This window comes from Eschrichtius robustus, chromosome 18, assembly GCF_028021215.1.
Source record: "Eschrichtius robustus isolate mEscRob2 chromosome 18, mEscRob2.pri, whole genome shotgun sequence".
In the NCBI taxonomy this organism is placed as follows: Eukaryota; Metazoa; Chordata; class Mammalia; order Artiodactyla; family Eschrichtiidae; genus Eschrichtius; species Eschrichtius robustus.
In genome coordinates this window covers 69,866,017-69,888,732 of record NC_090841.1, presented here as the reverse complement: position 1 = coordinate 69,888,732, position 22,716 = coordinate 69,866,017, and the positions used below count along the sequence as shown (strand labels likewise).

General features: G+C 48.4%; 1 protein-coding gene across 2 annotated transcripts in view; it reads left to right on the top strand.

Moving 5' to 3' along the window:
* Positions 1 to 22,716, top strand: part of STK24 (serine/threonine kinase 24) — a 103,207-nt gene that overhangs the window by 31,766 nt on the left and 48,725 nt on the right. Inside the window, exon 2 of one of the 2 annotated variants that reach the window (XM_068526479.1) lies at positions 12,478 to 12,708. In XM_068526479.1, the coding sequence (XP_068382580.1) occupies positions 12,478 to 12,708 (231 nt within the window). Of the gene's footprint in view, positions 1 to 12,477; positions 12,709 to 22,716 lie in introns of those variants that run through there. The other variant, XM_068526478.1, reaches the window with a different exon arrangement.

Here is a 22,716-nt window from a genome sequence, read left to right as displayed (position 1 = left end):
CAGGGAGACTTTCCCTGAAGAGAAGTGCACCCACCATCCGCTGCGGGAGCCTGGCGGCGGCCACAGTTCCCTGCGTGGGGACTGCAGGGTGCTGGGCTTGCCCCGAGCTCTGTGACCCTGGGTGACTTGCAGCCCCGGGCCCTTGGTTACCCGGCTCGCTCTGCAGTCAGGCCTTGGCGTTCCCGCGGGTGTGAACGAGGCCACCCTGCCGAATGTCCGGCGCAGGGCCTGGGAGCATCTGGTGCTGGGCAGGCGGTCGGCGGAATAGTAGCCAGAGCCTCAGAGCCTTCTGTTCAGTCTTGACCCACCGAGTGAGTGAGGGCGGAGAGCCTCTCCAGGCGGCCTTCCAGCCTGGACCCTCACCTCGCACACCCGGAGCACGTGCTGTCCCCGGGGTGGCTCCTCTCTGACCTCTGACCCCACAGAGCTCCGGACACCTGTTTGCTAAGGCGACGAGCAGATGGGGGCCGGGGGTGTTTACTAGATCCAGAGGCCAGAAACAAGAGATTCACCGGGGTGGTTGCAGTCAGTTTTTTCTCATTTTTAATGCTTTTCTAAAAATTGTGTTTTCTTGTTAAGTAGAGCAGTTTCTACCTTAAACATCCATATAAAGATGAATAGAATGCTCCTACTAGGAGTCCCTAAATATTAAGGACAAGAGTTTTAGGAGAATTTCTAGTTATTTGGGTATGTAGGTCTAGACATAAATTCATAAATTTAACGGTTTCTGTTTTTGTCACGCATTGTAGAATATTTATTCAAGTGGATTGAAACACAGGGGTCTACCATGGGGGAAATGAGTTTACTGAGCCGGATCGTGGGGCGTTTGTCACGTGCCTGCGAGCACGCGGGTGAGAGACTGAAAGTGCTGCTTAGAAGCGGCCGTGATGGACGTGGAGACGGGCCAGGAGGGGCTCCCGCCACAGTGAGAGGAGGTTCGGCGTGATGCGCGGGAAAGCCTGTTTCTGTGTAAACCTGGGGTTGAGGCCTCACACTTAAAAATGACCTCTGGTCAGCTAGCTAGGAATGAGACTTCTTCTGAAAGACTGTTTGAGGATAGGAAAAATCTGTTAATTCTGAGCTAATTGGAGCCATCTGCTATTTAAAGAGCTTTATTTGGTAAATAAAGGTTTTTCTTTTGGAGACCTTAAATCAGCCGACTAGTTAATGTAAAACACTTGGGGCTGGAGGCGGAGAATGGGTGTCCTTGGTCAGGGAGGTAGGAGAGGAAGGGGTTGGAGAGGAAAAGACTAGAAATGTGAGCTTGGCGGGGGGGGGGGGGGGGGGGGGGGACGACGACACCCTGCCCCCTGCTCCGATGTGATCTTCCCAGGTGAAGAAAAGCAGGTGAACACGCCAGGTGGCCTCCCAGACCAGACCCCTGCTGTCAACCTTGGCCGCACGTTGGAATCTTCAGGGCTGGGCTTAAATAATGCTCGGGCTGGGGTCCTATCCCCCGAGTTCGGGGTTTGCTGGTCCAGAGTGGGGCTGGGGCACAGGTGGTCCTGGCTGGCGTGCAGCCCCGCTGGGAACCGCCGAACCTCCTGCCCTGGGGCCTCCCCTGCGCCCGGCGGGGCCCCCAGGGGGCTGCAGCCTCTCCCCCCAGGCGCCTGCGTCCCAGTGGCTTTTGTTCCCTTCCCGGGAGGCTGAGGAGACGGCAGACACCTCGGGTGGTTCCTTCTTGCTTCTGGTCGAGACGCTGCCACGTCCTTGGTGCCTTTGAGGGGTGCGGGCAGACTGAGGAGGAACCCGTAGCAGCTCGGCTCCTGCCCCTCGGGGAGCCCTGGGTCCCGAGGCAGCGCTGGGGGTGACAGAGAAGGTCCTGATCCTGAGACCTGCTTACCAAGTCAGAGCGAGGAGGAGCTCCAAGTTCCCCCGTTCTGTTTGCGTCCGGCTGTGCCTGCTGGGGGGAGTCACCGGCCGTCTGGGGGGCCCGCTAACGGGTGACCCTGACAGATCCCCGATGGCAGTAGTGTGCGAGGGGCTTCGCAGGCCAGGGAGGCGCCCGGGGGGCCCCCAAGTTTCTTTGTGCGCTGCTTCCGGAGCTGAATGGGTTTTAGACGGTGCAGAGATTGCTGGTTATAGGATTTCTGGGCAAATCCCCATAAAAGGGTATTTGGCTTGTTGGGGGTCTTTGTTTGTTTATAAACTTTGCATTGGCCGTGTGTGTGTGTGTGTGTGTGTGTGTGTTTGTGTATTCCTGTATGTATTTTATAAAAAGGGCAGCTTGATTTTCAGGTGGAGGAGGTGTGGGAAAGACCCTGATAAAGAGTGAGCTTTAAACTTGTTAGAATGAGAGAAAACCCTTTACAGGTTAATAGGCTTGATTAGACAGATTGCCCAATTTTAGTTTGAGTACAGAATGCCTCTTGAAAAGTAATGGTTAGATTAAACCGATGAGACAGGTTTTCAGGGCATTTTATTTGCGTCTAATTAGCTTAAAGATATTTATGGGAAGAATAATTTGTATTAAAAAAATAGGAATATAAAGTTAAGCCATACTCTAAAATGACAGTAGTTTTTAATCTCGTCAGGACCGTGTTGCGTTGTGTTACACATGGTTCGTTCTCAGTAACTGTTTTGGCCAGTGTTTTAGTGATTTCTAAAAATGTCTTCAAAGCCGAGTGCTGTTTTAAAGGTGACCTCGCTTGGCCTTGGATGTGCTTTCTGAGAGTCAGCGCACGCCCTGCAAGGTAACACAGCCGCCATCTGCGCTCTGGGAAAGGGTTTGCAGTGCACCTCGCTTTCCCCTCTTTCTTGGGCTGATTTGATTCTCTGACAAACCTATGAGGTAGATAAACACTTCAGGCATCCTTGTTCGGTTTTACTGAGAAGTTAAGACCTTGCCCAAGGTCATGCAGCAAAGTGTTACAGCAGGGGAAAAACCCAGGTGTTGTGCGTCTTAATTTTGTGCTCTTTCTATTGGGTTTTGCTGTCAGAACTTGGGAGGCAGTTGTCAACATGCTCACCCTTTGGAATCAGATGACCCTGAGTTCCATTTCAGGGTCTGTCACGTACGCTGTGTCCTTGGACAAATCCCATAACCACCGTAAGGTGGAGATGACACCTCCTTCAGGAGGGCATTCAGAAATGGTGGTCATCTTTCTCACGGCTTCATTCCGCCCAGGCCATGTCCAAGACCAAAGAGTTTCACGGCTTCCAACTGCACCTAAGTTGTGACCTGGGGGAGGCCAGGATTTTGCGAATCTAGCTCGTTTATGGGTGTCAACATGCAGCTAGCTGCCTTGTGCATTCGAATCTTCTGCAGGTTGTTTTGCAAGGTGATCTCTTAGGCTCAAGTTTCTGCTCAGAAACAGTTAACAGGATTCCTCTTTCACAAACTAAAAGTATGTGTTTCTGTACAGGAAGCATGTGGTCCTCTTGACTAGCTGATGGGGTGTGCTGTGTGCCCCAGGCCTGTGCTTTTCACCTCCTGCCGCCTTTGCTGTAATTCTCCCTGGGCTTGGGCCTGCTTTTCCTTTTCTATTTAAAATCCCTTGTGCTCATCTAGCTTGAGTCCCTTCTCCTGAGGCTGCCCATGGAGTAGAGCCTTCTTTCCTTCTCTGTTTTAAGGGATGTAGTAGTCACTGTTATAGAAAAGTTAAAAAGGGAGGTTTATAGAACGCTTGGAAGGTTCTCACAGGTGCGATCTTCTTTTTATTTATGGCTCCTAGCATCATTTCTTAGCCCTGAGAGCCTCATACTTGGGCGGGATGGGGGTCATTGCATCCCTGTGGCTCAGTGCCCTCTCTGGAGCCTTGTGTTAGAATGCCACCCAGGCCACAGGGCCCTTGGGCCTCCCTGGCCAGTGGTTTCTTTAACCTGCGCCACGGGTGGCCTCTGTACCTTAGGAGTTTTGCAGATGTTTCCTTCTCTCTTTCTGAGGATGCTCACTCAGGCCTCCTAGAATTCTCCTTGTTCCCTTCCTGAGGGAGAAAAGGCCTCGTTATTTTAGCTGATTTTAAGATAGTGCCGTGGAGGGTGTGCTGGTTTGTGAGTCCATGATCTGGGTTTTACTTCTCGTTCTAGTTGAAATGAGAGGCTTCTATTCAACCTTGACCAAGTATTTTCAGAAAGAATAGCTCAGTATTAAGTACACACACAAAAAAACAACAACAACAAAAGTGGTTTTTATTTACTAATGACTTATTGTTTAGCAGATACCACACGAGGAGCTTTCTTTATGTTCTGATTTTAATCCTTTCAACATCCTAAGAAGTAAGTAGTGTTACCCCGTTTTACAGGTACGGAAACAGGCTGGGTGGTTCAGTGACTCGCTGGTAATTTGGTAGAACTGAGATCTGAACTTGTGTTGTTTGGACTCCAGGTGCTTATGATCGCCTAGAGACCCGAATTTTTGTCAGATAATTTAAGTGTTCAGAAGGACAGCATTGAATCTCTCTGTTTGGTAGCTTATTGTTGGGGGGTGGGGGTGCGGTTTCTAGTGTCTTTTCTCTCCAGGGCTTGTATAGCTGCTGCCCCAAATGATACTCTGCAGAATCAGAGCAGAGCATCTGGTGCACACTGGGTCTCATAATTTGTTTAGGCTGTGGTTGCATTTTCCTCGTTTTCTCCACGTAACGCTCTGAACTTTGGCTGGGTTTTTGTTTTTTTAAATTAAAAAAAAAATTATATTTATTTTTGGCTGCGTTGGGTCTTTGTTGCTGTGCACAGGCTTTCTCTAGTTGCGGCGAGCGGGGGCTTCTCTTCGTTGCAGTGCGTGGGCTTCTCATCGCGGTGGCTTCTCTTCATTGTGGAGCACAGGCTCTAGGCGCGCGGGCTTCAGTAGTTGTGGTGTGCGGGCTCAGTAGTTGTGGCTCGCGGGCTGTAGAGCGCAGGCTCAGTAGTTGTGGCACACGAGCTTAGTTGCTCCGCAGCACGTGTGATCTTCCCAGACCAGGGCTCGAACCCATGTCCCCTGCATTGGCAGGCGGGTTCCTAACCGCTGCGCCACCAGGGAAGCCCCCTGGGTGTTCGGTTTGGATTACAGTGTTTGCTTTTTAAGGGGGCCTGGGTGTTGACTGCAGGCACCCATGCTGCTCGCCTCTTTGCTGGGTTAGGTTGGCAAGATTGTAAGATACATTCTTAAGTGGTAATCATAATCTCGGCGGGGGGGGGGGGGGAAATCATCTGTAAAATGTTAATACAGTTTCAACCAGTGGCATAAAAATCACGCTCTGGCAAAGAGGAGCCCTGGAGCCCTGCTCCCTTTGCTCAAGGGAGTCATTAGGGTTGAGAGGGTATGAAACAGGAAATGGGAACTTTTCACCTATAACAGTGAATAATAGTGGCCTCTTTGGGGCAGAAGAAGTTTGAGTAGAATTACCGCCGTCGGGACGCAGAGCTGTTCGCGGCCACGTGGAACCTCCCCGTGTTGCCCCTCACTCGTCGCCCCCGCCCCGCCCTACAACCACGCGTCTGTTCTCCACGCCTCTAATTCTGTCGCTTGGAGAATTCTCCGCGTGGGGTCATTAACGGTACGTGACCCTGCGTGCTCGGAGACAGTGTTAGGAAGTTGGGTGATGGGAGGGTAAGCGGGGTGGGCAGCAGGAAGCGGAGGTGGGAAGGGGCTTTGCGGTTCAGCTTCGCGGCGAGCGTGTGTGACTTCAGTCTCGAGACGGCGTGTTGTCCCGGCTGCCTTAGGCAGTGCACGGAAACCACCCGCTTCGAGGAAGCCGCTTTCTGCCCGCAGGGTGTGCAGGGGCGTCTGGGCTCGGGGCAGCTGGAGGCGTAGCCGTGGCCTCGGCGGGTGGGTGAGGGAGGGCCGGCGGGGCGGGGTCAGGCCGGCGGCGGGGGCCGCATGCAGAGACAGTTGGGAGGTAGGGGCAAGAAAGCTACTGCGGTGCAGGCGTTTCCAGCTTTGGGAACGGAAGACAGTAGTAACACTGTTCACGGCGGGACCACGGGGAAAGGCTGGGTGGGAGAGTCGGGCCGATGCGGAAGGACAAGTCTGCGGTAAGCTGCCGGCCCATAGCGCCCGGCTGTGTGCCGGCGGCTGCCCGGGCAGGTGGGGAGGGCGGGGCTCTGAGGCCGAGTTCAGCTCCGAGTTCAGGAGGAGAGTTCTGTGCTTCGCTGGGGATGCTTGCCAAGTTCAGAAGAGGGGAGGGGCCACACCTGGTCCAGACCCGGCTGAACCCCGGTGCCCTCTTGTCTGTTGCTTCGGGGATGCTGATGTGATACGGCACAAGTATTAGAACACGGCAAACCTAGACAGTTCCTTTTTCTTTTCCTGGAGCTTGGCTTCAGCCCAGAGCGGTGTCGTGTGCGCAACTGTACGAGCGGTGCGTCTGAAGCTGAGGACCTTTGAAAGTCGATTAGTGATGCCAGGTGCATTTTTCCTTGCCAGAGGTGATCAAAAGAACACAGTAATAGCTGTTCAAGTTTAAAAATATAAAATACTTAAGTCATCATGGAAGTATTTTAATGAATTCTCTCAAAGGATTATGAAATGGGCTGAATTATTGTAGAAGCCTGAGCTCCAGCTGGGCAGCTCTGGACCATCTCTCGGGAGGCGGGGGGGGGGGGGGGGGAGTTGGGGGAGCAGCCATCACACCCTTGGCTTTCCGCTTCTCAGAGGAATCGGAATCCTGGAGGTTTGGGGCCCCTTCCCTGTGCTGCGTGGCACTGTGACAGCTGCTTCTGCTGTGCTCATGCCTGTTCATTTCCTGTTTCTGGGAGATGCCAGGCTTTGGGGTAGCCTGTTGCCCCGAAACTTCCATATCACAGTTAGTGAGAAAGGTCTGTGGAACTGGTGATTCCAGGTCCCCTGGGCACGTTCCCTTGGCCCTTCAGCTCTTCCCACAATCCTGAGCCAGTGAAGGCTTTCCTGGGCTTGATGGGGAAGGGGCTGGGGAGCATTTTCAGAGCCCAGACCTGTGCCTGGGCCCCCTGAACTGAGGGAAATGCATCTTCTCCATATTTTGGTCAGTTTCAAGGATCCTGACCTTAGGATGATTAAGTGTAACAAATGCCGTGTTTTTTCTAAATATTGAAATTAAAAATAAACAAGAGGAGGTGTGAGTGTATAGAAAGGCTCAGAATTTAGCTGACTAAAGTTTAAAGAGACAGATGGCCTGGAGTTGTCACGATGAAAAGGGTGATGAAAAAGACCAAATAAGGCCACAAGAAGTAGGAAAACTAAGTGTCATACGTGTCATTTCCTGAAAATTGTCACTTAACCTCAAGGCTCCCCCAAGTGGGAAGTTGGGCTGTTTCTTGACATAGTTGGGAAAGGTTTTGAGGGATATGGAAGAGACGTGAGTAGAGAAGAGACATCAGTATTTGAGTGCCTTCCTTTATAGACAGTGCCCGGGACACATCCCGCAGTTGGTGGGTGCCAGATCCCCACTCTTAGTGGCAGTTAATCTGGAGAGATGCTTCTCTTGCTGTTATTTCTTCCTCTCTCCAGCCCTTCCCTCGGGGGAGGAAACACAGACCTAGATGTTGAGTAGCTCGTGGGGTCACACAGGTTAGTGAGCGTATTCATGAGACTCACACCCCCCCTCTGCCTTAGAGCGTGATCTCCTGGCTCAGTGCGGGAACGAGAAGGTTGCGCTGGGCATCTAAGTGATGTTCTTTAGCGACTGGTCCCAGACCTGAGGAGTGGGATGTGCAGGTAGCACCCAGCCCCGCCCTTCTGGTCCCCCAGCTCATTGCCCTAGGAGAAGGGAGTGGTGGGGGAGGGTCCTGGCCTTCCCCTGCCCAGAGGAGCTGAGCCTCTGCGTGCTGACTCCTGCCCGGGAGCCGGTTGCCTTTCAGGCACGTGGGATGGATGGGTGGGGTGAGGGGCCGGCAGGCCTTTCTGATCTTGGATGATGACCAGTGCTTGGTTCAGCTTAAAGCTTTCTGAAAAGAGAATTCTCAGGATGGTTGGCAGGATGGCACCTTTCCTACCAAGGAGATCTTCTTTCCTCGGAGAACAGATTCTGGCAGCAGAATCTTGACGTTCCTTTGCGGACTAGGTCATCTCTGGCATTGATTTCCTTACCGCACCGCACGGGGTTGCAGTGCATGGTGATGAACTTAGGCAAGAATTGCCAAAGGGCGAGGACCCTGCTTGCTTAGGGCCTGCCGTCACCATCTTGGCAGATGGCGCCCTTCTTGCCAGGGGCGGGTTTTATTCCGGTTTATAGCTGGTAACACAGTGGCCAAGAGCATGGAATGCCACACTACACTTGAGCAGATGCGAGACAGAAAAACTGCGCTAACGTCACAGGTGTGGATGCCGGGGAAAGGGCTTTGGGGAGGATGGTCAAAGCAGTATAGTGAAAACAGCTGTTTTCTAAGCTGTTCTAGACCCGGCAAAAGGAAAATCGGGCAATTTATTGAAACGAAACACTCCTCTCCCGAGCGTAGAACATCTGTCTGTACCCTGCCCTCAGGAATGGACACTTTTGTCTGGCAGTGATCGGCGATCTCTGTTGAATTCTGTTATCTGTTGGGTGACAGATCCCCCCAGAACTTTGTGCCTAAAACAATAACGATTTAGTATTTCTCACGAACCCTTGGGTTGACCTGGAGTTTTCCCTCAGCTCTCGCTTGGACTCACTCACTGCCCGTGGTCGGCAGGAGAGCTGCTGGCCTAGGGTCAGCTAGGACGCTGGGCGTCCCTCTCCGTGTCTGCAGTTGGCCCGCTGGGTGGCTAGGGCCTGGGTTCTTCTCCACAGTTCCTCTCCAGCAGCTGGCTCCGGCCTCCTTAGGTGTTGATGGAGGTGAAGGCTGCAGGGCCTCAGGCTTGACCTCGTAAACAGCATAGCGTCTATCCCAAGGCCGGCCCAGATTCAAGGGCAGCAGCAGGCAAAGTTGAATAGGGGCCTGGGCTTGGGGATGGGTTATTCACTAAAGCCATTATCGTAGCAATCTCCGGGCTGGCCTTCTGGTCCCAAGGATTTCTGTCCCTCCCAGCTGTGGAGCTGCGGGATACGCTCCTCTCCTCTCGTCCCGCCCTCCCCTCCGGGTACAGCAGTGGCCTCCGAGTCGGCGCCCGCCCGCCCCAGGTCAGGGCTGGATGTGGACGGGCTGCTGCATTGCAGCTCCTTGGGGGTGGCTTCAGTTGATTCAGAGAGCCGTGAATTGAAAAGACACACCCCACAGCCCGTGGAGAGACGGGAACGAGGTAGCTGAGGTAGATGATCGTGTTCAGAGAGGGGGCAGAGAGAGGCAGTGAGTAAATGGTCCCAGCAGTCCTGCTGTCCGGCTGTGCCGTCAGGGCCTGTGGCGGGGCAGCACCCTGCTTCTAGTATCCACGTTTGTACCAGTTCTCTACTGGGGTACAGAAACACACCAACCAGAACTTGATGGTTTAAGACAGATTCTGTGGATTGACGGGGATTTTGGCCGGGCGCTCCCTTGAGGCTGCTCTGCTGTGCCGGGGTTCAGGCTGGGTGACCTAGGCTGGCCTCGTGCACGTCCTGGGCCTCAGCGGGGATCCGTGCAGTGGCTGCGACGGACCTCCCACCGCACGCTCACTCCCAGCCTCCCCAGCCCTTTGAGGCCTCGGCTCAGAAGTCACCGCCTTCTGTGGGTTAAAACATGTGACAAGACCAGCCCACATTCAAGGGTTGGGGACATAAGACTATTATTCCTTTCTTGTTGGAGGAGTGCTGAAGGGGTGTGGATTCAGCCGGGATTCATTGGCCATTATTTTTGTAACAATCTCCCACACTCTCATCTCTGACGTGGTAGGGGTTTGGATACATTCTTGTTGGCTTTGTTTTAATTAACTCCCAAAAAGGAACACCACTGTTTTTCTCAGTATGGGGGTGGGGCGGTCAGTGCAGGGGGGTCAGGTCAGCCGACCTAAATAAAACAAGCCTCATTTCAGTGGCACATCATCTATCTAGTCAGGGCTGCCTTGCTCCTCCCACCGGGTCTGCTAAGCAGTGGTTCTCAAAGCGTGGTCCCCAGACCAGCAGCACCTGCATCACCTGGGCGCTGATACTTGGCTCCCCCCAGATGCACTGCCACAGGCCTCCCGGGGTGGGGGTGGGGGGGCGGGTCTGATAAGCCCTCCAGGTGATTTTGATGCGCCTGAGAGTTGAGAATCACTGCTAATGGGAGTTCAGGTGGCTCTGACCGCCTCTTCCTTACCCTTCCAACCAGTTCCCCCCACCTAGGTGCTCTGTCTCCCTGAGTCAGCGTGTTCTTTGGGTCAGTGTGAGGCTGTGGTTTTCTTACTGCTCAGGGGACACCCGGGGACCGTCTGTGGTGTGCCCAGGCACACAGGTGGAGAGGAGAGTAAAATGTGGTTCCCGAATGCCCTCAGCGTGGCGTGCAGCGTGGTGAGGGAGGCTTTGTGCGTGGAGGATGGCCAGTTCCGAGGCGGAGATGACAGATTCGGTGCGTACAGGCGGAGCTGGCCGCGTCCAGGCCAAGGAGGTATCAGCAAGCAGTGGATCCTGGGAGTTAAAGCCCAAAAGGACTGCACCAGCAGTTTGGAAGTTACCACATACCCTATAATTTAGAAGTTTGTTTTCAAAGGTGCCTGTTCAGTGGGGGTCTTTTGAAAATACGGATTACACGACCCCCTCCTCCCCCCCACCCTTTATTGACCAGGCAAGTGTTTTGGGACCTCTAAGTGTCCCGGGTGATTCTTCACTAGCCAGGTTTGGGGATCAGGGTCCCAAACCCCGGGGAGAAGGAGGAGAGAAAGACAGGAGGCCAAGTCTGGAGCCTCGGGGTGGCTGCCCTTGATGGCGGCCAGACCGGGCGGGTCTGCGCCTGAAGACTCTTCTGGAACCAGGGAGACCGGAAGAGGATGAGCGGGGAGTAGCGTCGTAGATGCCGAGGGGCTGGCAGGCTACGGGGGGCCGACCTCCTGGAGGATCCGACGCCAGAGCCGGAGCCAGACTGTGACGGTGGGGAACGTGGGGGGAACGTTGGGGAGGAGTGAGCGGGGCGGGCGACCTGCAGCAAGGCGGTGGTGGGTTTTCAATGGGAGACACCCCAGCGTGTTGCCCAGGGCAGAGACAGGCGGGAGGGGCGCGTGGAGAAGGGGGTCGGGGATGAAGCCGCGTCCTGGGGGAGGGCAGGGTGGATTTGAAGCTTCTGGGATTGGCCTTGAGAAGGAGGGCCAGCCTTACTCACCCTGGAGGGGAGGACAGAAGGGAAAGGGCATGAGAACGGGAGAGTCTGTAGCTGCTGGAAACGGGCGCGACCTCTCGTGTCCCCCTTTCCTGGTCACCCCATTTCTCACTTTTCTCACGTTTATGGGTGAGACCTGTGAGCTTTCACGTTGTTCACTGTGCCGTCTCACGCGGGGCCTCTGGGGTGTCGGTTCGCGCCTGTGTCACTGGAGTCCGTTGTTCACGTGGGAAGGGGGCTGGTGGGTGTCAGTTCTCCTTGGAAGCACCGCTGGCCGCTCTGCGGGCTCACCCGGGTCGGCAGGTTAGTGGGGCGCCCGGTTCGCCCGCAAGGCTCGGTTAACCCAGTGCCGCCCAGATTGCCGTAGTTCTGTGTCTGTGACCCCTTACGTTCAGTGGGTCCCTCTTCTGTGTTTGGTGTCCTTCCTCCTTCAACCCTCCTCCTCCTCCTTCCCGCTATTTCACAGGGAAGGTGTGTCTGTAGGGTGGGTGGCTCCCGGGCCTTCTGTTGCCCCGTGGGGCTGCAGGCTGAGCCGCTCCGCGTAGTGAGATGTGCAGCGTGCCTAGCTCTCCTCGCTAAATGTCAGCGTCACCCCTCACGCCCGCCTGGGGCCGACAGGTGCTGCCCATCGAGAGCTCAGCTGCTCACACTTCTCTCTGGTCAGGGAGCTGTTGGGATGGGTGTTGGAGTCCTTACAGCTAAAGCTTAGGAAGTGTAGGCTGTGTGTGTTTTTCAGCTAATCACGTTGGTGGTTAAGAGCTTTTAGAAGCCATTTTCAAGGGTATGATGTTCACCTGACAAAAGAAAACAGGTTCCTTATTGTTTCCTGGGTCTGGTTAAAATCCTTAGGCCAAGGCAGTAGCTGTAAGCGAAGATGCGTGAGACTGTATTTGTTGGACACGGCCTCTTCTGAAACAATTAAGTGAGGGCATACATTTTTTCCCCCCTGTTATATGAGGATGCTAGTTAACCTATGTTTTAATATATGCCTACCTAAATTAAGAGAGTTGAGGGGGGAGCATGGGGAGAAAAGTAGAATTTTTGCTTAGACAAGAGTGATTTTTTTCAATAAGTCCGCATGTCTAAGTGTTCTGGTATTTATTTACTTTAATTATACAAAAGCTGGAGCCTTCCCCAGTTTTTATAATCTAGCTGGGTCATTGTTTTTGTTTGCACACTTGCTGTGTTTCATAGTCTAATGTGCACACGCAGGTGAGATTTAGAAATCTTTGTGTCCTGAATGTGAAGGCCTGTGGTCACCACAGCCTGATCCTTAAGTGAGGAAAACGTATCGGTCCTTGAAAGACCATGGTATGTATGTTATCAATACAAGGACGAAGCAGTCATAGCCCTGTGAGTGACTGAAGTTTCCCTTCTTTTCCTTCTCTCCTACAGAACCTGAAAGCAGATCCAGAAGAGCTTTTTACCAAACTGGAGAAAATCGGGAAGGGCTCTTTTGGCGAGGTGTTCAAGGGCATTGACAATCGGACTCAGAAAGTGGTCGCCATAAAAATCATTGATCTGGAAGAGGCTGAAGATGAGATAGAGGACATTCAGCAGGAGATCACAGTGCTGAGTCAGTGTGACAGTCCCTACGTAACCAAATATTATGGATCCTATCTGAAGGTAAGGCTTAAAGATGCAGACGCGATTTTCCATCATGCAGCACCTGACTGAGACGCGAGCCTCGGACGGGAAGGACTTCGATAAATAGCACAGCAGGTTTTCAGAGGAAGGAGAAGTGTTCCGACCTTTGCAGTCAAAAGAACCTGTCTCTGATGGTTCTATCATCTTAAATGTCACCGACAGAACGTATTTTTGGTAAAAAGGGTTTGATGTTGAAAATCCCTTTCAAACAAGAAAGTATTTCTGAGTGAGACTTTGTCATCAGAAGTGCATTTCTTAAGCTATTATAACGACAACTGCTCGTCAACTAATTTTAGCATGGTTTGTGATTAAAAACTCAGGCCAACCTAAGAATATTAGTCTTTTGATATTTTCAGTTATCAAATGTGTTTTAATTTAGTGCTGTTTTGTTTTTTTTAAACTGCTGAGAATTGAGAATGTTGATTAGTGAGCTGGTTTATCTACATTTGACTTTGAAGAATTCTCGGTTAGTAAATAATTACGTAAAGTAGTAGTTATAGTACAACACCACAGATTGTCCTTGATCTTCACGCACTTGTTCAAGTGGGAAAGAATTGTATTAAAGACGGTTTCCCAGTCCTGCAGTCATCGTGCTCTACCGCTAGAAAAGTTTAAGATTGTCCCTTGTGTTTCAAGTTCCTTGACCATATGCCTGTTTTACTGCACTTAGAAATGTCGTATCTTTCAAATGGGGTTTTGGAAATCTTAAGAATTGGTGAAAAAATTTCTGAAACAATTCTTTGTGGAAACAAAAGCTTCACAGGCAGAACTTTTTCCTAAGGGGGGAGGCAGCAATACGCCTGGATAATGTAAGACTAGGCCTCCTCCTGCCCTGGGTCCATCCTCTCAATTCTCCATGTCGTAGCCCTCCACGTGTTCTGGTGTCAGAGGGCTGGTGCAGGCTTTGATTTTGTGGAAATGTAATAATAAGGTGTAAGTGGGAGGATGGAACATTTGAGAGCTATTGATTCACTAAAATGAATATTTAAAGGAAATAAAAGTTGGATGGTGATTCTATGTTTTTTTTCATTGCCTAAAGAATGGCAGTATGTCAGAGGTCAAATGCAGCACTTTGAAAGGGGAAGAATAAGTCAGTTGTTGTGGACTTTGAGTTTTTTTAAACTTCTTTACTTCCTCATTTGTAAAATGGAAAATTATGGTATACACCTTGTTGTTGCAAAGATTAAATGGAATTGAGTATGTGAAAGTACCTGGCATGTAGTGGGTACTTAGGGAGTGTTAATTTCCTTCCTTAATCGATTGGGTTTATTCACATTTAACTCTGACATTACCTTGCAGTGGAGGACGTGTCCCCTGAGGTGGAAGCAAGGAGGAGGGAGGGTAGCCCACGGTAGCCATGAGTGTTACTGTGGCGGGGAGCATCCAGCTTGGGTCTTGACCAGGCAGAAAGGGGAGCACGGTAAGCTTTGTCATATTCATGACCCAAGAGGAGAGCACCTGTGACTTCCATACGGGAAAGCAGAGGTCTTCTTTATGTTAAACTTCTGTTGAGGAAAAACTCAACAGCTGAAGAGACTCAACTTGAACTCTGTCTACTGTATCAGTTATCCTTTGTGAAATGACGTCAGAATAGTTGCATAGTAAATTCAGAGTTAGGTTTCACGTGGTATGTTGGATTTTAATATGAATTATGGTAGTTTCGACAAAGGAAGCGTGGAAGGTCCTCACAAATTCTTGCTGACGTATACCGGCTAATATCTGACTACTGGGGAAGTTAAGGATCAGTGGTTCGCAGGTGCCTTTTTCAGCCTGGGCTCCTCAGCAGAATTTTTTACTGCATGGCGAGGTGATTGCTTTATTGTGGCCAAACGTGGTGTCACCTTGAGTGTACGTATCTAGAGATTCCATCTGGTATGTCCCGTCTTCCCTGAGTTGCTAACTCCAAGTCAGTCTAACCTTGTTCTGTAGTGGGCCAGTGAATTTATTTAGCTAACCTAGTGTCAGTTGCTGGAATAAACACCCTAGGTTTTTAATGGCTCAATATGATAGAAGTTTATTTCTTGTTCACTTATAGCCCTGATCCATGGGTGGTTTTCCTCCAAGCAGTTACTCAGGAACCTAGGTTCCTTCTGTCTTGCGGCTCTTCCTTCCTTCCTCCACACGTGGGTGTGCTCGGCTGCCTTCAGTCAGCATGGGGGCGAAAACGGAGGCCCCTGCGGGGCGTCCTCGTATACCCAGGCCAGGACACAGGGCCCCTTGTTTCTGCTCACCACCCCCGGCCAGGCTCGGCCACGCGGCCGCACCTAACCAGGAGGGGCTGGGAACTGCCGTCTAATTGTGCGCTGCACAGCAGAGCAGACGGGCTTGGTGCTGAGCTAGACGGTCCTTCCCAAGGCCACTTTCTCTGCGCGAGGGAGTTGGAGTGACCGCTGGGGCGACTTTCTCCACTGACTGTCCTCAGGTGGGATGAGGAGCTGTGATAATTTTGTCTATAGTGCTTTATGTATTTTACGAGGCAGATTGTCCTTCAGAAAATGTAATGGCCTCAGGAATGCCAGGAATAATATCACCATCATGAAAAGCTGCCCTTAATTTCTTAAGCCTTTCTGTCAAATTTGATGAAAACATATGGACTGCTCTTGTTAAACGGTACTAGTAACTACCGTAAGTTGAGCAGGACAAGAATCCAGACCCGTAGTTCCGCCCGTTCTTGGTGTGAGAGAGTTGCATGAGATGCCTTGGCCCAGAGGAAGACCCTCAGTCATGAGCCAGAGGCTGTTTTCCCATCATCTTGGTAGCGTTATGAAGTTCAATCAGTATGGTCCAAACTGTCAAGTAAGATACAAATTAAATTGACGCGTAAGATGAATGGGTCTTTGACACAAAGTTGAAAATTACTGTGCTTTGTGTGGTTTTTACTGCCCTTCTAAAACTCCCCATAGCTTTCAGAGCTGGTCGTTTTAGTTCTTGAAGTGGTGATGGGGGAGAGGGCCTCAGGATTTCACCTTGTGTTAAGGGACTTTTACCCAACAAGACTGGGTAAAGAGGAAATGAGCAGAAACTGGTTTCTCCTTTGCTGGATTTGCATTAGAAGGTCTCATAATTACGTTTTCGCTTCAATCCTGTACTCCAGAAGGAGAAATTGAGAACAATAGCCAAGTGGTCTAAATATACTGAATGTTGCTGAAGATCAGGAGAGTGGAGTGAGTTTTGACTGTGTAGCTATAATCGAATTACAGAGTTGCTGTGTAGCATGTTTCTTCCCGAAATAGTAAAAACAAAAACAACACCGACAATTTAGGGAGGAGGGGGGAATAGTGCCACAGTGAAAACTTACGCTTGTATTGATGAATCTGAGGGCCAGAAAGGTCTTGAAGATTATCCATGCCATAGAAGATCTTCATTTGCTGTAGTTTGTTTAATTTTGGGGAAATTAAACCAGCTAGAATGTTAACCAGAAGCCTTCGTATCCCAACCATTATACCAGTGGAGCTTTTTACCGCAAAAATACCATCTACAAGGTCACAATGAAACCGTAGAGGGTGGGGTGGTGTGCAGGAGAGAGAGAGACTTTTTTGGTTTTAAGTTAGGCAGTGAAGACATGACAAGATTGTGACAGTGGGCAGTGAGGTGCCGTAGAGGCGTCTGAGCCTGATTTCTTCTTAAGCATCACTCACAAGAGCTACCCAGTCCATTCAGCAGCACAGCTCTTAAGTTTTTTTTTTTGTCTTGGGGAGACTGCCTGCCTTTTAGAATCTCTACTTTGAGATTCACTTAGAGTTATAAGCCAGGATTTTAGTTTTGGATCCTAGTACAGTTGCTTAACTGTCTGGATGTTTCTCAAGCTGCTGACTTCCTCAAGGAAGAAATGCAGATAAATGTACTTATCTTACAGGATTACTATAAAGATTGAGATCAGATAGGTAAAGTGCCTGGCATGTTAGGGGATTTTTAGTAAGTGCTAATTTAATAAATTTTTTTTAAATTAAGGGAAAAGTTATTTTGCCAAATAACTCAAAATTTATGAGTTGTAAGAACATTATTAGCATACTAAAAATTAGGGTTATCATTTTCTTTTATAACAAATTATTTAATACTCTCAAACATCAGGCCAGTTTCACCAAAGCAAATCAGGTACAAGGCAAAAAAACAAAACAAAACTGTCTTTATCAAACCTTTACTTGTCCTAGTCATTTTTATTGTAGTTTCGCTATTAAGGAAACATGTCCATTGAGTGAGTAGTTGTCTAATGGTGGGTTCAGATCCTTGACTTAAGAGTAAGTTTTTCTTCAGTTCCTAAAAACTTTTAGGGTAGTTTTACCAATTGGATTCACCAGAAAACGAATACAGGAAAGTCCCTTTATGTGTTTTAGTGTTGTATGTAAGCACAGATGATTCTGCTACGGTGTGTGCTATGTACATTAGACACACTTTGGGGTAATTTTTTAAAGTTATGTTCTTTGGACTTCTGATTTGCTTTTTTTCCCCTTTTCCTTCCTTCCCCAAAGGGAAAGTAGTAGTTCCTGACGAAACAGAAATCCCAACCATTTTATGCTTAGGGAAAGAAGTGAAAAAATATTTATATAAATGGCTGGTGTCTTTGTGAATGCGGCTCCTCAGGAGGTTACCATCCACCCCCTGTGTTCACTTCTTGCCCCAGCATGACTATTAATAGCTGACTCTTTACTTTCAGAAGCATCCTAGCTTGGGCAATAGGATATAATCAGCCTCTTATGCTTTATATCCCAAAAAAACCAGACAAAACTGTACTCTTTCCCTTGCCCATATTGTATTATAATTTCATGATCTCGTTATCGCTCAGAGAAGTACTAGTGTAGCCACATGGTAATGAACATATCTGTTAGGGCACATTGTCTGAATTTATCTTCACTCACCTTCCTCCTGACCGCCCCATGGCAAATCCTGCTCTTGTATTGACCTCTGGTTTTAGACACGGTGAGGAATATAGATGGGTTATTTGGTCTTGGGAAGCAGTTGAGTTGAGATATGTGCCTGGTGTGTGTGGACTCTCCTTTGCCTCAGGGCTTCTTCCAAAAGCACACAGGTCCTGTCTCATTCACTTCTTTCCTATTCCCGAAGATAGAGCCTGGCGCATTCTCCTTGAGATGAAGACAGTCAGGTACTAATGGTGTCGTGCACGTGGAACGGTGATTGCAGCTTAACTGAACTGGGGCCAAGATGCCCAGTGTAGAGGGCAGAGGAGAAAGGCGGGCTGTGCCATACGGAGAAGGCAGATCTGGGGTTGTGACAGGAGCACATGACTTTGGGGCCAAGCCACATAAACGTGGTACCGGTACCTCTCTGTGCCTCTTGCTGACTGCCCCATGTGTACCCTCCTGCACTGAAGGTACAGGTGGTGTGTCTTGGAGACATTTTCAGTTGTCACTACGGGGCGGGGCTGGGGTGCTGCTGGCACCCAGTAGGTGGGGACCAGGGATGCTACTACACGTCCTGCGGTGCACGGGACAGCCCTGCGACAAAGAGTCACCAGCCCAGACGCTCGAGTGCTGCCTGAGAAAGCGCTGCCCTGTGGAACGGATGGTGGTCTTTGGTCCCAGAGTATAGAAGGAGCGATGTTCCCAGGGCTGGCCTTGGGGGTTCTTGGAATAGCCCAAAGAGTATTTAAGACAACAGTCTCAGAGACCTTGGTTACGCCCACGCAATTTTTGTGGCCAGAGCAAGTGTGAGCTTTGTGAACACTGTGAGTAGCATGTGTCCAGACTTGGTCAGTGATCTTGTTTTGCTCAGAGCTCTGCAGCCTTGTGTGCCAGGCTCACAGGAAACCCCAGGCAGCATTCTGGGGATAGTGGATCCAAAAGGTGCTTCTCCGGGGTACCTTTGTTCGGTTGTAAGATGGAACAAAGGCTGTGAGGAGTCCTCCGAACATACCAGTGAGGATTGTTCACCTAGATATTGACCATGACGCTTTCTGTCTAGTGCTCATCCTAAACTCGGCTCCCTTGAGTTAAGCAGTAGAAAGCAACACAGGTCTGCTTTCCTAGGGATGCAGTTCAGCGCAGTGAGAGGGAACATTCCCTCACGGCAGGGTGTCTTGACAGGAAGTGTGATTCTCCCTGAACACTGCACTTACTACAGAGTCAATATTCCCCAGGACGTTACTTGACATTGGGAGTGGAGCTGTATACCTGGAGGCCCTCATGGCTAGCAGTTGGCATTGTTTTCTTGAAAACTGATGGATGACCAAGGTCAGAAGTAACAATCTGTGTTTCATTTTTGGCCTTGGTCATTAGAGTAGCATTAATGGGGAAAAAAAAAAAAAAAAAAAAAAAGCAAGCAAGATGTTGATACCTGGCTTTTTTTTTTTTTTTTTTTTCCTGTGCGTGTCTTCAGTTTTTTGTTGTTGTTTTAAGCCTGGTGTGTTATTCTTGGTGTTAAAGCACAGCTCTGCTTCCTACAGCCCCTCTGGGCTTTGAACCGACTGCCCAGCCAATAAAGTGGCCTGTTCCGTTAAGTCAAGTGTCATTTTCTTATTGTATTTCTTTTCCCCTTTGCCATTTATGGACATCAGATAAGGGAGAGTTGAGTTGTCTTTTCATATTTTTCAGTTTGTGGAACCATCATCATCGATCTATGTAAGATTCTTCTGTTTTGGTCAGTTTTATTATTTTTTATTATTTCATCCTTCATCCCTACCACCCTTCTCTTTTGTAGGACACATTTTGATATGTCTTTGAATACGTGTGTCTTGAGTAGATAAAACTCTGTTTATGTACTATGTATGAGTTTATTTTTTCCTACCACATAATTATTTAAAATTTGCTCACAGTAGAATTAACTTTCTGGGGTGTATAATTCTTACAGTTCTACACACTTTAACGCATATGTAGATTCTTAAAACCACCAGCACACGCAGGATACAGAACAATCCCAACATCTCAAAGAACTCCTGACCATCTCTCCCCACACAGCGTCAATCCCTGGCAACCACTGATCTGTTTTCTGTCCCCGTGGTTTTACCTTTTCTAGAATGTCATATAAATGGAATCACACACCTTTTGTTACTGGCTTCTTTCAGTTAGCATAACGTGTTTGGGATCCGTGCATGTTTCAAATGTTTGTTCCTTCTTACTGTCAAATGGTGTATCGTTGTAGGAATATATACCTACTATACATACTATTGTATATATATACAATATATAATATGTATTGTGTATATGTATATAGTACTGTTGTATATTATATACTATATTGACTATTGAAGGGCCCTTGGTTTGTCTCCGTATTTTGGCGGTGATGAATAATGTTGTTATTAACATTCATGTGCAGTTTTTGTATGAACGTTAAGTTTTCATTTCCCCAGGGTAAACACCTAGACGTAGGACTGCTGGTTAATTCTCCAGTGTCTGTGTCAGTTTACATTCCCGTCAACACTTGGTATTGTCAGTTTTTCGAGGTTAGCCATTTTAGCAGGTGTGTAATGGTATCCCATTAGGGTCTGAATTTGCATTTTCCGTAATGACTTAGGATTTTGAGTGTCTTTTTGTATGACTGACTTGTGCAGCACTCTGGAGTAGGACACTTATTAATACAACTGATGGGGCTTGGGGCAGGCCCCCCCCAGATATGCCGGTTCCCACCCCTACACTACCATGTTGTTCAGGATAGCTTCACCTGCTTACGCTCACACTAGCAGTGGGAGTTTTTTGCTGGTTCTATTTTCTCCCTTTTTTAAAAAAGAAAAGCTTTATTGAGATATAATTCACATGCCATTCAATTCATCCACTTAAAATGCACTGTTGAGTAGTTTCTAGCCTATTCTTGGAGTTGTAGCCATCATCGTAGTGAACTTTAGAATGTCTTCATCATCTGATGCGGAAACCCCGTGCCTGTTACTGGTCACTCCCCATTTCCTCCCAGCTTCCCCAGCCCCAGGCAAACACTTATCTGCTTTCTGTCTCGGTATAGGTTTGCCTGTTCTGGAATGTCATGTAAACAGAATCATACAATATGTGGCCTTTGTGACTGGCCCCTTTCACTTAGCGTGATGTTTTCAAAAAGTTCATCCACGTTGTAGCATGTGTCTGTACTTCATTCCTTTTTATTGCTGAATAATATTCCATTGTATGGATATATTACATTTTATTTACCCATTCGTCAGTTGACGAACATTTGGGCGGTTCCACTTTTTGGCTATTATGAATAATGTTGCCATGAACATTAGTGTACAAGTTCTTGTGTAGACATGTTTTCATTTCTCTTGGGTATATGCCTAGGAGTGGAATTGTTGGGTCACATGGTAACGCTGTGTTTAACCTTTTGAGGAACTGCCAGGCTGTTTTCCAAAGCACCTGCATCATTTTGCATTCCCACCGGCAGTGAGTGAGGGTTCTAATTCCTCCACATCCTCATTGCATTTTTGATTATGGCCACCCTAGGGGGTGTGAAGTGGTATCTCATTGTGGTTTTGGTTTGCATTCCCCTCATGGCTAGTGACGTTGGGCCTCGATTGTCTACTTCCTTGCCGACATTGATATACAACTTTTTAATTTTTCCCAATCCCATAAGTGCAATATAGTATTTTCTTATGCTTATTTGCATTTCTATTAATAGTAGGTTTGAGTGTCTATTCATGTATTCTTAGCCCTTGGGATTTCTTACTCTGTTGAATTTTGTTCATATTTTTTTAGTTTTCCATTGGCTTTCCTGTGTTTTAGTGTTTGATAAGTATATTGAAGTTACTCTGTATTAGTTTTAGATACCACAAGTATTTTCTCTGTTATACTTCTTTTAACTTCAAGGTGTCTCGTTGAAAAAAATCCTTAATATTAATGTAGTTAAATCCATCAATTTTTACCTTCTGATTTCTGCTTTTGGGGTCCTGTTTAAGGAACCTACTTGTTTCCTAAGGTTAAAAATATATTAAATTTTTTTTCTTTTATTGGCTTTATAATTTTGCCTTTTACATTTAGATCTTTTATCTGTCTGGTATACAGTTTGAAGTAGGGATTTTATTTTTCTCCATGTAGGGATAAGTTTCCTAACACTATTGTATAAAGTAGTATTTTCCCCACTCGCATATGATGTTATATCATATACCAAAGTCTCATATGTGTCTAGGCCTATTTCTGGATTTTCTGTTTTATTTTCCTGGGCCAGTATCATTCATGGTCTGTGTGTGTGTGAATTGTTATTACCTTGGCCTTGTTTTAAGTCGTAATATCTGGAGTGATAACCGTCTCCAACTCTGCCCACCTACATCCAAAAAATTTTGCTGCTTTTAAAAAGTACATGAGGTCTTTGAAGACTTTTGTTCTTCCACATGTTTTAGAATGAGTTTGTACATTTTCTGTTTAAAATCTTACTGAAGTTTAAACATTGATTTTTTTTTTTTTTTAACTGTATGTCCCAACCCAGGAAGATTTTTATTTATTTATTTATTTATTTATTTATTTATTTTTGGCTGTGTTGGGTCTTCGTTGCTGTGCGCAGTCTCTCTCTAGTTGTGGCGAGCGGGGGCTACTCCTTGTTGTGGTGCGCGGGCTTCTCATTGCGGTGGCTTCTCTTGTTGCGGAGCACGGGCTCTAGGCGCATAGGCTTCAGTAGTTGTGGCACTTGGCCTCAGTAGTTGTGGCTTGCAGGCTCTAGAGCGCAGGCTCAGTAGTTGTGGCACGTGGGCTTAGTTGCTCCACGGCACGTGGGATCTTCCAGGACCAGGGATCGAACCCGTGTCCCCTGCATTGGCAGGCGGATTCTTAACCACTGCACCACCAGGGAAGTCCCTAAGCATTGATTTTTGAGGAGAATTGACATCTTAAGTCATTCCATCCTTGACTATGAGTGCCTGTTTTCTGGTTAGGTTGTCTTATGTGAGCTTTAATACAGTTTAAAAATGAAGATCTTGCTGGTTCCTAGGCACGTAGTTTTTGTTGCTATTTTGAGAGATATATTTTCGGATTGGTTATTGCTTAGTTTAAGGGAATGAGTATGATTTTTTTTTTCCACATCGTTTCTGGCAGTCTTGCTGAACTCATTAATTTTCTATGC